The sequence below is a fragment of the Pygocentrus nattereri genome, chromosome 17 (genome assembly GCF_015220715.1).
Source record: "Pygocentrus nattereri isolate fPygNat1 chromosome 17, fPygNat1.pri, whole genome shotgun sequence".
In the NCBI taxonomy this organism is placed as follows: Eukaryota; Metazoa; Chordata; class Actinopteri; order Characiformes; family Serrasalmidae; genus Pygocentrus; species Pygocentrus nattereri.
In genome coordinates, this window is record NC_051227.1 from 38498658 (window position 1) to 38515274 (window position 16617).

General features: G+C 41.9%; 1 protein-coding gene across 1 annotated transcript in view; it reads left to right on the forward strand.

Annotated features, from left to right (window-relative positions):
• Positions 1-16166, forward strand: part of LOC108443348 (A disintegrin and metalloproteinase with thrombospondin motifs 15) — a 16331-nt gene extending 165 nt beyond the window's left edge. Inside the window, exons 1-8 of the mRNA XM_017723943.2 lie at positions 1-1012; positions 3371-3503; positions 5214-5381; positions 6328-6611; positions 8562-8739; positions 9991-10166; positions 10646-10821; positions 13069-16166. The exon at positions 1-1012 is cut by the window's left edge and continues 165 nt beyond it. Coding sequence (XP_017579432.1) covers positions 107-1012; positions 3371-3503; positions 5214-5381; positions 6328-6611; positions 8562-8739; positions 9991-10166; positions 10646-10821; positions 13069-13840 — 2793 coding nt within the window. The 5' untranslated portion in view covers positions 1-106 and the 3' untranslated portion in view covers positions 13841-16166. The remainder of the gene's footprint in view (positions 1013-3370; positions 3504-5213; positions 5382-6327; positions 6612-8561; positions 8740-9990; positions 10167-10645; positions 10822-13068) is intronic.
• The last annotated feature ends 451 nt before the right edge of the window (positions 16167-16617 follow it).

The window sequence follows — 16617 nt, forward strand, 5'->3', positions numbered from 1 at the left end:
GCCATGGGTCACGGCTGGACTTTTACCGGGATATAAAGCAGTGCGGTGACGCGCAGCGCGTCTTTCTGAATGACTTGTTTTTACGGATATCAGCGCAGGATCAACAATGTCCATTTTAGCCCGGTTTATATGCTTTCTGCTTCATATCCACTTGTCTCTCTGTGTGGAAATCGATTTCTGTCAGCCTGTACAACTTGACCGCGAAGAGACCAGAGAAGCCGGCGTTGTGGTGAAAATAAGCGCTTTTAAACAGGATTTCTACCTGAACGTCTTGCCAGACGCCAGTTTTCTTGCACCTGATGCCACATATGAAAGTCATGCGTCTCCTACAGCTTCCTCAGTCTCTGAGCTGAGAAGGTGCTTCTACTCTGGAGAGGTGAACTCAGACTCTTCCTCCTATGCAGCCCTCAGTCTGTGCGGAGGCGTGCAGGGTGCCTTCTCCTACAATGGGATGGGGTACCTGTTCCAGCCCAGGGGGAACCACACAGGTCCAGGGTTCCCCTCAAGTGCAGAAAAGACTCACATCATACGAAGAAGTCATACCATCATCAACCCCCACAACTCCACGTCCAGATGTGGGGTGGCATCTGCTCCTGACCACGGTATTGCAGAGACCCTGGAGAAATACAAGCACCTGAAGGCCAAAAGTCTGGCAGAAACTGTGCTGAAAGGCATGACCAGGTCTAAAAGGTTTGCATCTCTCCCCAGGTATGTTGAGGTCTTGGTCGTCGCCGACGACTCCATGGCCAAGTTCCACGGGGACGACCTCAAACATTACCTTCTGACTCTTATGTCTGTGGCTGCCAAGGTGTACAAGCACCCCAGCATCCTGAACTTCATCAACATCGTGGTGGTCAAGTTCATGGTGATCACTGAGCCTGAAAAAGGGCCCAAGGTCTCCAGCAATGCAGCTCTGACGCTGAGGAACTTCTGCACCTGGCAGAAGAAGCTCAATAAGGTCAACGACAAACACCCCGAGTACTGGGACACTGCTATATTGTTCACTAAGCAGGTAAGGGGTGGTAACATCACTCTCAGACTGGAGGAGGGTAGCTCTTCCCAGCTGTTACCTTTTTTTTTTATTAGTGACAAGGATGCTGCCAGATGTGCACTAGAGTCAAGGTGCTGCCACCTCACTGCGTGAACATCTGGACGAAGACATAACGGTGTAAAATAATCTGAGGTGTGGATTAGAACCTGCAACTTATGTGTAGTTTAACAGCCCATCCTGCAGATTTCATTGAAAGCCACGAAACAACTGTACAGCAGCATAATGTGGGTTATTAGAAAGGCACAGGTGGGTGAAAGTCACAGTATGGCTGGAGAATTTGGCTGTGAATCAAGAGGTCAAGGGTTCAAGTCCAATTTAGTGGAGTCACACCTTCAAGAAAGGCATTTAATCCCAAGATCTTCTGGGGGGCTTTCTATTCACTCAGTTAATAATGTAGTCTTGGGCAGGAGGTTCAAATATGAGAAATTTGCTGAACTATGTGGTTCTTGTGATGTTCATCCGGCCCTATGCAAAGTAAGGCATAACAAAATATGCCACATTTCATACACAAAGACAATTAGTTCTTTACATTAATAAAAACAAAAACAGCATAATAAACAAGATAATCAAGCCTGGGCTTAAAGGGGAATTGCACCAATCTTTCAAATGTCTGCACAATAAAATTGTTAAGATGTAAATGAATAATTCAGCATGTTTTGGTGTGAAATGCTCAATTTTAAGGAAAGTCACTGAGTCCTAATTAAAAATTGTTCACATACCAAATTGGTTACAGTGGTGCTGATAGGAACCAGACGTGGTTGAGCCATCCAGAAGCTTGTCTGATGCCAGAAACATTGTCCTTTTATAGTTTTGAGTTAAGCTTTTGCCTCAAAATGTATTTTTGAAAATCATTCGTGGTGGAGAGGTGCCTACAGGGTGTTGTAAGGCAAAATAGTTCCCAAAGAATTTTTGTTTGTTTAACCACCGTCAGCATTACACATGAAACCTCAGAAGACAGGTGTAGGTTCACTGGTGGACCCGTTCTTTGGACAGTAAATAAAATGGCTATGTTTGCCTTGTAGACAGGGGTTGCCCTGGTTCCTATCAAGGCCACTGTGAAGAATTCTGAGTTGGCAAGTTTCTTTACACTCTTCAAACAGATGGTACTTCAGGGGTTCTTTAGCAAAAGGAATGGTGCTATTTAGAACCGTGAGTTCTATATAGAACCGTTTCATGCTTAAATGATTCTTTTCACAGTGAAAATGTACTTCAGATTGATGGAGAATGTGTTGTATTTGGTTCTACACAGAACTTATTTGAAAAAGGTTCTATATAGTGCCAAAAGGAGTTCCGCTTGTAACAGTAGAAGAACCCTTTTGGTGCTGTATGGAACCCTTTCCCTTACTGAAGAAACTTTCAGGAACCATCTTATTTAAGAGTGTCCAAACCACCAGTTCACATCAAAAAAGTGGTGAAATTGTCTTTTAAAAATGGCCAAATCTGGGATCTTCTAGCAGCTACTTCCAGCTTTGGGCAGCATAAGAGCTGTGTCACCATGCTTGGTTCTAAGTCTGGCCGCTGCTTGCTGACCAGTTTCAGCCAAGTGAGAGTAAAGAGGAGCCTTTGACAAACTGGCAGTTAACCTGAAAGCACAGCATTAAAGCTTGCATTGCCCAAAATGTTGTTTTTCAAGCAGATTTATGTTAGTAATACACTGAAGTGCACATCTATGGGAAAAGAAATCATGTTTAGTAAATATATAAGTTGCAGGAGACCAAGATCATCCTCCTCTAACCCTGTACCACCCTAGTCTGGTTTCTGTTAGGTTCAGAGCGATAGTGCAAAATGACTGACACTGTAAAATGTGCAGCTGGCATCAGACAGAGCGTTGAATATGTTTCAGTTTCTCCTGGACGAGACCACTGAGACGCATTCAGAATATCCGTTCTGTGTTCATGAGAGGGAGAGTGACCATCCGGGCCACCTGTTGCTATGTTTCCATCTGTGTTTTAACTAAAGCTCTTTATAGACATTCTTGGCCACCCTTGCTGGTTATTGCCATCCTGCACTTCTCATTATTTGGCCAGACAATTAAATTCTGACCAATACCAGGGATGCTGACCATTGTATCACTGATTCTGTGATGTAAGTCTTACAACAAGAAACGGTGCCTGATCCATGTATGAGTTTCTGCTACATAGTATTTTTCTACATTTTTAAGTAAAGCATTGTGGCATTTTTGAAGAGCCATGCATGGTTTCTTGTTGCGTTTACATATTGTTTTCCATCATCATCATCATCATTAAAAATAGCTCCATAATAAAAACAGTAACACTTGATTGCTGCTCATAGACCATGATCATTGTTTAATTCTGCTAGGATTTGTGTGGGGCTACCACCTGTGACACTCTGGGCATGGCTGATGTTGGGACCATGTGTGACCCTAAGAGAAGCTGTTCAGTCATTGAGGATGATGGCCTACCCTCAGCCTTCACCACAGCACATGAGCTAGGTAAGCATATTGACTTATTAAGAGCCGTTTTGGACAGAGGGACAGAAACACCTGCGGATTTTCTCAGATCTGAAGTAAGAGTGGAGCTTCTTTTTCCCCTCTCTCTCTCAAAGATGAAAGCTTTAAGTACTGTTTGTCTGGTGAACATTTTGGTGGTCTACCAGGTCTTGCGTGGCTGTTGGGGGTCCTATTTTCTTTGTTTTCTTCAATCAGTTTTGAAAACTCCTAATTTTCCCTCTGACTTTCCTCTTCCATTATCCATTCACTGGGAACCCCTGGGGTGTCAGCCACTCCTGACCTCTAACCCAGCCACTGAACTATAAGCTAATACAACATTGGTAGAGCAGTGGCATTCCTGCCTGGTTGAGGAATCAAATCAAATCTCCATTTCAGTGAGTTGGCAAGAACAGAGCAGTCCACCTCTAGTGGCTACACATGCCTCAGTTCAGCGGTTTCAGTTATCGACTCTGATTCCAATACTGAGCCGATAAATATTAACATTTGCCATCAGATATCATAATATCGACTGCCAATGTATATCGTGAAAATTGTGGCATCTATATAATCCAGTGTTATAAACCCCTCGGGCCCTATTAACAGGCTTTGACCTTAACTAAACCCCTCAGTTCTTAGAGGTCCTAAGTGTGGTGCAGATAAATTTCAGTCTGTCAGGTTGGTGGTCCTTTCGAATCAGTCCTCTCCTCATTCTTGAACTCTTTCTCTCACTGCTTTGATCCTGTAAGATGATTGTCACTCAGGCCAAGCCTCAACTCCTACAAAAGCATGCGCTGTCATGGACTTCTTATTAATGATTAAAACGATGACAGCTGCTGTCAAGCTATCAAGTGTTTTAGATCATTTCTTAATCACTGTGGAAGCAGAATTTTAAGCAGAAACAGATGGGAAAGTACTTCCACATGCTAACAGACATATATAGAACATTGATTTTTGAGCTGCTTATGAATGTAAATGCCACACTACCTACATGCTGCAGTCGTGTGCAAAAGTATGAACACATCTGGTCAAATGACATGTCGATCTGTGAAATCTTGAAGTGAAAACAAGTTAACACGTCCTTTGTAGGGAACCTAAGACATTTTTTATAAGTGATACTTTTTTGATCCCACAAACGGGGAAATTCCACCTCCGCATTTAACCCGTCCGTGAAGTGAAACACCACATACACACTAGTGTGAACACACACTAGGGGGCAGTGAGCACACTTGCCCGGAGCGGTGGGCAGCCCAATCCACGGCGCCCGGGGAGCAGTTGGGGGTTAGGTGTCTTGCTCAAGGACACCTCAGTCATGGACTGTCAGCACTGGGGATCGAACCGGCAACCTTCTGGTCACAGGGCCAGATCCCTAACCTCCAGCCCACGACTGCCCCATATATGCCCCCTGTATATTTAAGTGTAAAAATTCAGTTTTTTTTGGCTGAGTTTAACATATTGGAAAATGTATAAAATGTGTACAGTTTGCACAGGCCACCATACATGTTTTATTTTATTCCCAGTATGTTAAATTCGGGAAATACGCAGTAATTGGGCATTAAAATGTGCAAAAGTGTGTTCATTGTAGAGGACATGTTAACATCAGCACAGCATGTAATTTGACCAAACTCTTACATACAAAATGCATATTAACATTTAAATAGTAAAAAAAAACAATATTTCAAGTCATGCTTTATGTCTTTTTATGTTTATGTCCAGGTCATGTCCTCAACATGCCTCATGACAATGTGAAGGCCTGTGAGGAGGTGTTTGGGAAACTGAAGGACAACCACATGATGTCCCCCACCCTCATCCAGATTGACCGCAACAGCCCCTGGTCTGTCTGCAGTGCTGCCATCGTCACTGACTTCCTGGACAGTGGCCACGGTTAGTCCAGATAACCTGCCTCCATTAAACCTGCCATACAGTATCTTTGCCTTTGATAACATGCCAGCTGTCATAACACTCCGCCTACTCTCTCACTAAAACAAGAGAGACCACACAATGTAGTCTGGCATCATCTTCATGGTTACTAAGAGTGGAGGCCATCAGGACAGGCCTGAGTTTTGTATGGTTACAACTGTATACATAACAAAGCTATTTTTAAGTGCTTCACTAGAAAACAGACCAGCTTAATGCAATAAATAATGATCTGAGTTGCTAGATGATGAGGTGTAGTTATTACTTGGAATATTTTTATAGCAGACACTTAAATAGATACAGTCTACTGCCATCAGTAGAAGTGGAAAATTCTAACTTCAGATGCTGAACATGTTTGGTATATAACTGATAGTTCTGGTTGTAAGACCTGACCAGCTAAGCCACATTCCAAAATACATAAAATACATGAAATACATACTAATACATAATCTATGCACAAAGATCAAGTGAATTATGTATTATGCTGTTTGTTGCAGTTTTATAAAATTATTAAGCCATCGGAGAACTGTACATTACTCTGATTTTACCATAGTTACTCATGAACGCCACAAATTCATGATTTTATTGTTTGTGTTTTTCATTTATCAGTGTTCACTGACTACGATACCCAGCATGCACTATGCAAATACATCATACAGTCATTGAGCATGCCTGTGGTGTCAACCAATCTTCATTAGTAGAACAGATGTGATCTATAGGCTAATAAATACAATATCTTTATTCAGCGCCAAACTGAGGCCAAACTGTGGCAAGATATCAAGATTGCATTGAGCTTGTTGTTTTTCTCATCTGATGAGTCGTTTTTATAGTTTGGGTAATTCATTCTCACTACTGAAATGATTTCATGCACCACTGTGGCATGTGAGTAAGTCTGCTGGTGTTTCTCCATAAGGCGACTGTCTACTAGACCAGCCTCAGAAGCCGCTTGCTCTACCTGAGGACCCTCCGGGACTCACTTACAGCCTTAGCCGTCAATGTGAGCTGGCCTTTGGCCCCGGATCCAAGCCCTGCCCTTACATGCAAGCCTGCTCCAAGCTGTGGTGCACAGGACAGGCCAGGGGGCAGCTGGTGTGCCAGACTCGCCACTTCCCCTGGGCTGATGGCACCAACTGTGGCAACAGCAAGATATGTTACAGAGGGTCATGCACAGATAAGAGCAACACTACAAAAGCCAAGGTGAGAGCACTGAAAATGCTATTATGGCCTTACTAGTCTTTTTGGCTTTCATCTTTGAAATAAATGGCTGTAATCTTTCATCATACATCAGATAGAAATGGGGAAACCCTTAGCATCCAGGACTAATGTTTCATGTTAAGGTGGAGCCAGGCATTCTTTCTTTTGGGTCATAGCAGGTTGCTCACTTTAGTACCGTAGATGACACCGTTAGTTTAATCTGCGTGCCAGAATCCTGTGTGTCCTATTCTATGTGTGTGTTTGCAGAGAACAGCTTTGATTGGTTCAATTCATCCCTATTTTGAGTGTAACCAATCATTATAAAACAGAATGGGCAGGATGAGAAATTCATACCAGAAATACAGAGCTTTCCATAAGCGTTCAGTTTTACTATATGATGGATTAAATTAATTGTTTCTCATCAATTCATAAAAATGCACCATCATGAAAATCATAAACAGGTCTTCTTCGTACAATTATTACAAATAAAAATTGCAGTTGCAACATTCAGATCCTTTACTGTGATACTCAAAATTGAGCCTGGGTGGATGGATGGATGGATGGATGGATGGATGGATGGATGGATGGATGGATGGATTCTGTTTCCACTGATCAGCTTTGAGATGTTTCTACAACTTGCTTAGGTTCACTTGTGATGCATTCAGTTGGTACTCAAAATCCTACAGCTGGCCACCCAACAAAACTGAGCAAATAAGCAGACTGCTTTAGTCATGGAGGTGACCATGAGCCAGCCTCACTCTGATGAGTCTCCAGATGTCCTGTGTTGAAAAGAGAGAACCTAACTGAGGATTCCACCAATCAGGGTAGAATAGCCAGATGAAAGCTACTTCTCAGTAAAATCTGCAAGTAGAAGACTCTCAGGCCATGAGAAACAAGATTATGTGGTGTGATGAAACTAAAATTTAACTCAAAATTGAACTACATTGCATCTGGAGGAAGCCAGGTAGTACTCCTAACTTAGCCCATTCAACCCCTTCTGTGAAGCACGGTGGTGGCAGCATCATGCTATTGGCATGTTTTCCAGTAGCAGAGACTGGGTGATTAGTCAGAATTGAGGAAATGATGAAAGAATCAAAGCACAGATGAATCATTGAAGAGAACCTGCTCGAGAGCACTCAGGACCTTAGATTGGGGTGAAAGTGTACCTTCCACCAAGACAATGACTTGAAGCACACAGCAAGCACAATGCGGGAATGGCTAAAGGGCAGCTCTGTGAAAGTACTTGAGTGGCCGAGCCAGAGCTTGAACTTGAACCTAATTAAACATCTCTGGAGAGGCCTGAATGCAGCTTGAGAGGTTCTGTGGGAAGGGATGAAAGAAGTACCCCAGATCCAGGTGTGCCAAACCTGTAATATCATAGCCAAGAAGACTTCAGGTTGTAATCATTGTTAAGGGGGCTACGACAAAGTACTGAGTGGTCTAAATATGTGTGTATATCTGATTTCATTTTTTCACATTTTTGATATATAACACATTTACAAAACTTGTTTACAATTTTTTTTTGCAGATTTGAATAAATTTTTAGGCTGGGGAAAAAATGAAAAAGGGGGTTGATTACTTTTTGAATGCACTGTATAATTTGTGAAACATTTTATAAAGTGATAGATACGTGAAAGTTCTTGGGCCCCCTCCTCTGTTCTATGGTCCATGCAACATTGCAATGTTTTTCACCCCTAGTCCTCAAACACCTCTGCTCCAAAACATCTGATTCAACTCATTCACAGGGCTTAGCTGAGTTGACCTGGGTGCGTTACAGCATGGAAATAGTAAACTATGCAGGGCAGAGGTAATCCAGACCTTGGATTGAGAACCACTGTCCTTCTGAATTACAGTCATGCAGAAAAGCTTAATTTGCCAGTATGGAAATGTGCTGAGTTCTTTATTTCAGGACATGCAGTATGTGCTGGCTCTCAACATGGGATTTTTCCACAGGTAGATGGCCACTGGGGTAAGTGGGGGGCGTATGGATCTTGCTCTCGGACTTGTGGGGGAGGAGTCCAGCTGGCGAAAAGAGACTGCAACAACCCTTTTCCAGAAAATGGGGGTAAATACTGTCAAGGCTTGCGTGTGAAGCATCGCTCCTGCAATCTGGAGCCATGCAAAGATTCAGGTAAACCATTTCCATTTTCAAATGAATGTTTTTCAAGGCAATGATTTGCATATGTCAGGAGTGTGTAGGTCTTGGCCTTAGTCCAGCACAGTTGGTGATTTCCCAGCCCATACAAGATTTAGTACAGAGATACTCAACCACAAGTGTGATTGGATAAACTGCAGCACAGGACTGCTACAGGTGCCATGCTGATTCATGTCCATGGACGTCGCTGAAATATGTATTTTGCCAGTTGAGAGTACCTGGTTTAGTTGGTGTGTTGGAGAGAGGGACTGGAATTGACCTGTCTATCGCTTTTACCAGTTCTTTGTAAAGCTTGTCCAACTTGACAACAAAGGCAAAACCTTTCTTAAAACTATCATAAAGCAACATCGCAGTCATCGGGCAGTGTATTCATCATTTCATGTAATAACTGTCAGTGAGCGAGTTTTTAGAGTCATTAAAATCATTAAACTTTCACAATAGAATGACAGCTTTAAGAAAAGAAATCATGTGCATAGAAGTTATTCATTTAGGCTGCCCTCACCACAAGTTATCAGGCTTTACATGAGGCTAATTATTAGAAAGTGAGCACTTTCCACAGACGGAATCAAGCCAGCAACTTACGTACATATTCAGCTGTTAAAAATGACTAGTTTGGGAACACTGCTGTGGGTAATCTGTAAGTTTATTGAGAGGAAAGCATTTCACATCATACCACTCAGAATGGAATTTTTTTGTTTATTAATGGATTTATTGTGCAGTTATCACAATAACAATATCACTGGAATTCCCTTTTAATCAAACCAGGGAGAATTTTTAGTCACACAGCTTTAAAACGGTAGACTTTCATGTCTAATAAGAAGGCGCTGATCTAAAAACTGATCTAAAAATGCTACATTTCAGAAGAGCTCATTCTAAAGCTAACAGTAGAGTTGGTACTTATTTTTAAACCTATGGATTGGACACCTCTGGCAAAATGTTGATATTTCTTGACTATATATATATAGTAACTTTACAGGAGAAGGAAAAACATAATTTACTTTCAATGTAAGTCAATGGAACCAGAATTTTTCCCATGTCATTTTGGGTCATTTCTTTTAGGCCATTTATCGTAAAATTTACAAACAATGTAAAGAGTAACAGACACTTTCAGATTATGTCAAAAACTGAAAAATGGCAAACATGGAGATACAAGGTTTTCTTCCGACAGCAACGAGATATTTATATATATATATTTAAAGTTTACTAATGTTGTACTGCTATTTGCAGGAAAAAGCTTCCGGGAGGAGCAGTGTGAGGCCTTCAATGGTTTCAGCCTCAACACCAACAGGCTTGGCTCCTCAGTGGTTTGGATCCCTAAATACTCCGGAGTGTCCCCAAAAGACAGATGCAAGCTCATCTGCAGAGCCAATGGCACGGGATACTTCTACGTTCTTGCACCAAAGGTGTGGAAAACAATCTCTGCGTGTTCTGTTCGGAATAGCATGAGTTACTTCCATGCTCTCGAGGAAATGAGTGACTCTGATGAGTAATAGTTAGAGCTTATCTCTCTCAGATATGGACGTGTGGAGTGAGAGGGAGCAGGGTTGCTGGTTGTCAGGGCTGACGTGGGAGAGGAAGGAAACAGCCAATGCACACAGTCAGTCATATACAGCTGTAGATTATCAATCCTGTTCGTTTACACGGCCGCCTCAGAATAAACCGGTTATAGACTGAACCTCTTTCCCTGCACTACTCTGATAATGCATTTGCACTACATTTTGGTACCTGGTATGTTCAAGCTTCTGCTTTCAGAAAGTTCTGTATAATTTAGCACCTTTGCTCTGTAAGTGACTGTTGTGCAATAGGTGGTCTTCGTGATCCATTAGGCGTTTGAGTTGAAAGCAAAGTGCAGTGACACAAGTGTTTTATCTTCGTAAAACAGGTCGTGGATGGAACACTCTGTTCTCCTGACACCTCAGCGGTCTGCGTTCAAGGGAAGTGTATCAAGGCAGGCTGTGATGGCAAGCTGAGCTCCAGCTTGAAGTTTGACAAGTGTGGAGTGTGTGGAGGGGACAACCAGAACTGCAAAAAGGTCTCTGGAGTCTTCACCAAACCCATGTGAGTTCCAATCTAAGGTGTCTGTGCTTTCAGAACACAGAGAGTGGGTGATGGTTTCATGTGACAGCTTCTAAAACTTCAAAGTCACTCAGTAGTCCAAGGTTTCCAGTGGTTTGATTTTCATCCTTTCAATCAATCATTGTCATCAAATATTTGATTGTGGAATTAGACACTGCTGGCTTTTTGGTCACTTAAAGAACAAAAGCATTGGGTTCAGCCTTGTAACTGTTTAACCTTTGTGAAGAGCTGAAAACAGAAGATGCAAAAGCGTTTCTCTGCATTTTCCATCTCATTATTATGATTATTATCATTATATCCAACATGCAGCACTGTGCAAAAGACAGAAAGCTCCATTCATTTAAACAGTTGCATTGCAAAACACATATTAGACCACTTCCAATTTTTTTAATAATAAGTTGTTGGGAGTGGGCTTTACACATATAGGAAATATCAGTGCCCTATTACTATTAATGCCGCCTTTATTAGAGAAATAAAACTGTGATTTCTATTATATGTTAGCTGTTATTATACTCTGCGTTTTTGGAATTAAACTAATTCATTTAATTTCCAGTTAAATATTTCTCTGCATCAGAAAAAAGCAGAAAACATGTATTTGACTGAAAATTTCACAGAAACCTCAACAATTAAATATCAGTGTCACGATTGGCTCCTCCCAGTCCTGTCCATGTGCTTTTGTTTTGGTCTGTTCCATGTGCTTTTGTTTTGCTTCCTTCCCAGTCCTGCCCCCTTGTTTCCAGACCCTGCCCTTGATTGTTTTCACCCATTACCCTCTTGTTTACCACCTGTGTCTCATTAACTGTCCCTGTATTTAAGCCCTGTGTTTTCGCTAGTCTCTGGCTGGTCTTTGTTTCAATTGTTTGGTATTTGTTGTTCTGGCCTCTGTTGTGTTTATCCTGTGTTCCTTGTCATGTCTGTCTCCCGATGTATCCGTATAGGCTCACTGACCCTGGAGCGTCTTGACCCTGAAAATGGATTTGTCCCCAGTAAATCTTGCTTCTCTACGCATATGCGTCCGCCTCATCATCGCTCCACAGCGTTACAATCAGTTTTTCTGTACTTAGTGTGTTGACCCTTTACCTATATTACTGCTTCAATTCTTTTCAGGAGACTTTCAGTTTTCAAAGGAATCTGCTTGGATGTTTTTCCACACCTCCGAAGTTTAGTCTAAGAAGTTGGTTGCATTTGTTTTTCTTCTTAAATTCAAGTAATCTCAAACACAATTAGTGATGTTGAGGTGTGGGCTCTGGGTTGGTCAGTCCACTGTTCTGAGAACACCAGCAGCTTCTTTGTTTGATTTGCAAATTTCCTTATCTCAGTAACACATGGGTACAAATCCTGTCAGACTCAGTGTTGAGTTGTCTTCTTAACTGGAAGGATGGACAGAAATACCTGTGGATTTTATCAGTTCTGTAGCAATAGTGGAGCTTGATCTTCTCTTCTGGTCTCATCTTCTCTCCATCTTTCATGTATTTTCCTTTGACTTTCCCCTTCCCTTATTCAGTAATTCCCAGTCCCAGCCTTGCATCCCAGTTTTCTGTTTTTCCTACTCTAATACACCAGCTGCAGCCCACGAGGAGTTTGTTAGTTAGTTAATGAGCTGAAGCAGGTGTGCTGCATGAGACACATACAAAAATGTGTATATTGTGGGGTCACCAGAACTGGGATTGGGAACTCCTGTTATATCTAATATCCTCAGTTTCCCTAATTTTTCTCCTAATTTTGACTGGAAACGAAATAAATGTAGGGTGGTCTTTGGCTTCTTTCCTCATACCAAAATCCATATCAAGTTGGATGCCTGTTAATAGGTCATGTGAAGAAATTGAGCATGTTCAGCTTTCTAAAATGACACATTCACATTTACAGTATTTAGCAGACGCTCTTATCCAGAGCGACTTACAAGAAGAGCTTTGTCCATTTAGAAAAAGTATCTTTGCTAGTTACCAATAGGTTAGAGAGACAGTCCTGAGCTCAGATACTGCTAGATACAAAAAAGTTACTGTTGATACCCAGAGAAAGGAACAGAGTTGAACACAGAACAGTGCAATACAATACTATACTATACATAAGTTTATACAACCAATACTTAATTCAGTAAACAGTCCACACAGATTAAACCACCTCTTAAAACCATTCTAAAACCCTCTCATCAGATAAGTGTGAACTGAGCTCAGAATAAACCAATGATTTCTAAAACTGTGCTGTTGTTTTTGTTGTTTTTATATCCAGACATGGATATAACTTTGTGGTCACCCTGCCTGTCGGAGCGTCAAACGTGGACATCAGACAGCGTGGCTACCGGGGTTTGGTCAATGATGACAACTACTTGGCTGTCAAGGACATCCACGGCAAGTACCTCCTCAACGGGAACTACGTGGTGTCTGCTGTGGAGCGGGACATCATTGTGAAAGGCAGCCTGCTGCGCTACAGTGGAACCTCCTCAGCTGTGGAGACGTTGCATCTAGCCAGACCTCTTCGGGAGCCCCTTACAGTGGAAGTTCTGTCTGTGGGCAAAATGACACCTCCTCGCGTGCGCTACTCCTACTACCTGACCAAGGACAGCAAAGAGGAGAAGATCTTGAAGAAGGAGGAAAGGAACCATGCCCAGAACAGCATTCTGGAGGACACCAATAAGGTGGAGCTGAAGAAGCCAGCCTATCAGAAGCCCTCAAGTAAGTGGGTGAGTGGTGACTGGGAGAAGTGTTCTGTGAGCTGTGGGAATGGCTTTCAGAAAAGACTTGTCCAGTGTCTGGACTCTAATGGCAAAGCAGCCACATATTGTGACAGCACACAAAGGCCTAATACCATCAGGGTATGTGGTGACCCTTGCCCCATGTGGAGCACTGGAGAATGGTCTACTTGTTCAAAAAGCTGCGGAAAAGGCTTCAAGAGAAGGCCTCTACGCTGCATCACTCAATCAGGATTACTTCTACCCAGAGACCATTGCTCTGGCAAGAGGAAGCCCCAGGAACTAGATTTCTGCTCTGTTCAAACCTGCTAAGACTTGCTAAGACACGTTACGACTCCTTCAGACATTATGCTGTAGACATCCTGTAGGACAGCTTTTTCCCAGCTGAGAGAAACTTGCTCTTAATTTAGTTTCCATTGTTGTTACTTTTGTGTCTCATGGTGCCTCACCTTTGCAACAGGAGCAAAGCGACAGTTGAGACCGGAGATGGATGTGATTAAAAACGGCAGAGTACAAACTTTGGTATCATTTATGTGATAAGTCACACACAGCCTACCTCGAAAAAGACACTGAACTACAGTACGACACCAACAAAAAGAGTCCGAACACAGTACATTTGGAAAAAATGCCCTCCCAAGTGAAAAACACAAAGGCAAAGGCATCCTTATTTCACGCATCACAAGATTGCTGTTAAGAGAATGAAGGCTGATCTGGTTTAATGTGAATTATGTGAATCCACACCAGTACCGTATGTTAAGTGTGAAGAAAAGGGTGTACAAAATAGGGATGCTTGGCTTTGGCACTGCAAACCGTTTTTAAAGGTAAATTGGTTATACTTTACTTGAACCCAGCAACATAACAGACATAACCAGGCCATAATCATATCATGGGAGATGAGTTGTCATGACAGATTTTGTTCAGTGTTATCGCCATGGCTGCCGGAACCACCGCTTGATCCCCAGCTTTTGAAAATACTGGGGTGGTGCTTTTGTAATTGAAGGGCACAACGTTCCCCATAAACAGAACCCATGTTGAGTTGTACAAGCTTTCACGTTCATTTTACAACCTGTGAACTGTCTCCTCCTTTATAATGTAAGGACTTCGGCAGAACCCAGTGAACCCGCAGGATCAAAACATACACTGATGTTGTTTAACTGGGATATTATGTTATAGCCATCACATGGTCTGCTATATCTGTCTAATGTGTTTGTCAAATGTACATTTTGGGCTGATGCTCTTATCCAGAGCGACTAACAATTTGATCATTTTACACTGGTAGGCGAAGGGAACGTTAGGAGTCTTGCCCAAGGACTCTTATTGGAATAGTGTAGGGTGCTGGCCCAGGTGTTACCCTCTACACTATACCAACCAAATGAGACATCTTTCTCTCCATCATCACTTTCACAGATTTCACATAGGAATGCTTTAGTAAAATTCAGCCACATCAACAATTTGACTTCATGAGGTGGAGAAATTTTGACATACGCCTGTGTGACGTGATACAAACAGACTTCCACGTATGATGCACATGTGTTTCCTCGCTCTCAAAGCTTCCTCCCGTCTTCCCAGACATGTTTATGGCATGGTTATGTCAATGTTATGTAGCTGGGTTCAAGTGTTGCCAGTAAGTTCAGTTATACACACTGATATTTAGTCATTTCCATTTGAGTATAACTGAAGATGGTTTTGTACACATTAAAATCAGTGTAAATACAACACTAAGTGTTTACGGTGATATTTAGGATTACTGGAACTTTAAAACACATCCTGGTGCTACAAAATCTAATTGACTGAGCACTTCCAATTTTTTTTAAGTTGATCTGTTGTTAGTAGAAAAAAATTGTACTGGCTTGGTCAAAGAAAAACTGAAGATTCACAATCACTGATATGCTTGTAGTGCTTGTAATTCTCAGTGGCTCCTTTCAGGTTAGTGCCCGAGACAAACACTCAGCTGAATTATGTTTACCTGAGTAGATGACCAAAAAGGTATTTACCCTAGAAAAGTTTGACATATCCATATTGAAACTTCCGCCAAAGGCTGTGGAAGTAACGTAGGTCTGTATTGCATGTTCAAATACCTTGGAAAATATGTTCCCCCTTTATGCTTTAGTGTGCAACCAAGCCTAAAACTGAACAAATTAACTACTAGACTAAAAGTAGATTTTAGTGGTTCTTTCAATTCTTCAATGTTTTCAATGCCAAGTGAACCTTTTCCCCTCCTGTTTCTATATAGTGCATGTTTAATTCAAATGATTCAACATCATTCCAAATTGCTTGCAATCTTAAAAGGCATTTATCATCAAAAATATGCTGAAGTGTACTTTTCATTTTATTAGATTATATGACCCCATCTGAAAGAACCCAGTAGCTGCAAATATAATGACCCCCATGCTAAATCATCACATTATTCCTCACAGATCTACTCCCTGCTGTATATGAGGAGATATACCATCTAGTTTAGACAATACCTATACATCGGTTATTGCTGTTGGAGTCTCTGTTCTGAAAGCGGACTCGTTTTGAGGATCTTTTGATGCTCATGCAGTAAGAGGCACTTATATTTTATTACCAGTTTCCTTTGTATACTGTGTATACATTCATGTAACTGTGCATAAATAAACGTTGACATTTAAATGTACACGTCTCGTCTGTCATACATCTTTCAATATTCGTCTCCAAGCGTTGAAGATCACAGGGTTACATGATTTTGCCATGCCATGTTCACTAAGATCTTCGATAAACAGCAGAGAGCCTTTTAGCAGTGCTGCATTTAGTCACACTGGAATTCTGCTGATGCAACCGTTCTGCCTCTCCTAGAAAAACAGCCACAGCCCTGCTACCTCACGCCCAATAATCCTCTCCTATTGTCAGGGAGAGCTAGGCCCTCTCCCGCATTTCATCTGTCTCACTGCACATCAGGCCAGCATCTACGCTTGGGCCTCAGAGCTGGTCAAGCTTGAAGCCGTATGAAGAAGCTCTGAGAATAAACACATGCTTAGAAACGTGGCTGATGAATCATAGAACTTATGGTGAAATTGCATATTTAACCACATGCAGGTAAAACAGCAACAAAAGGGTTAAAATCAAGG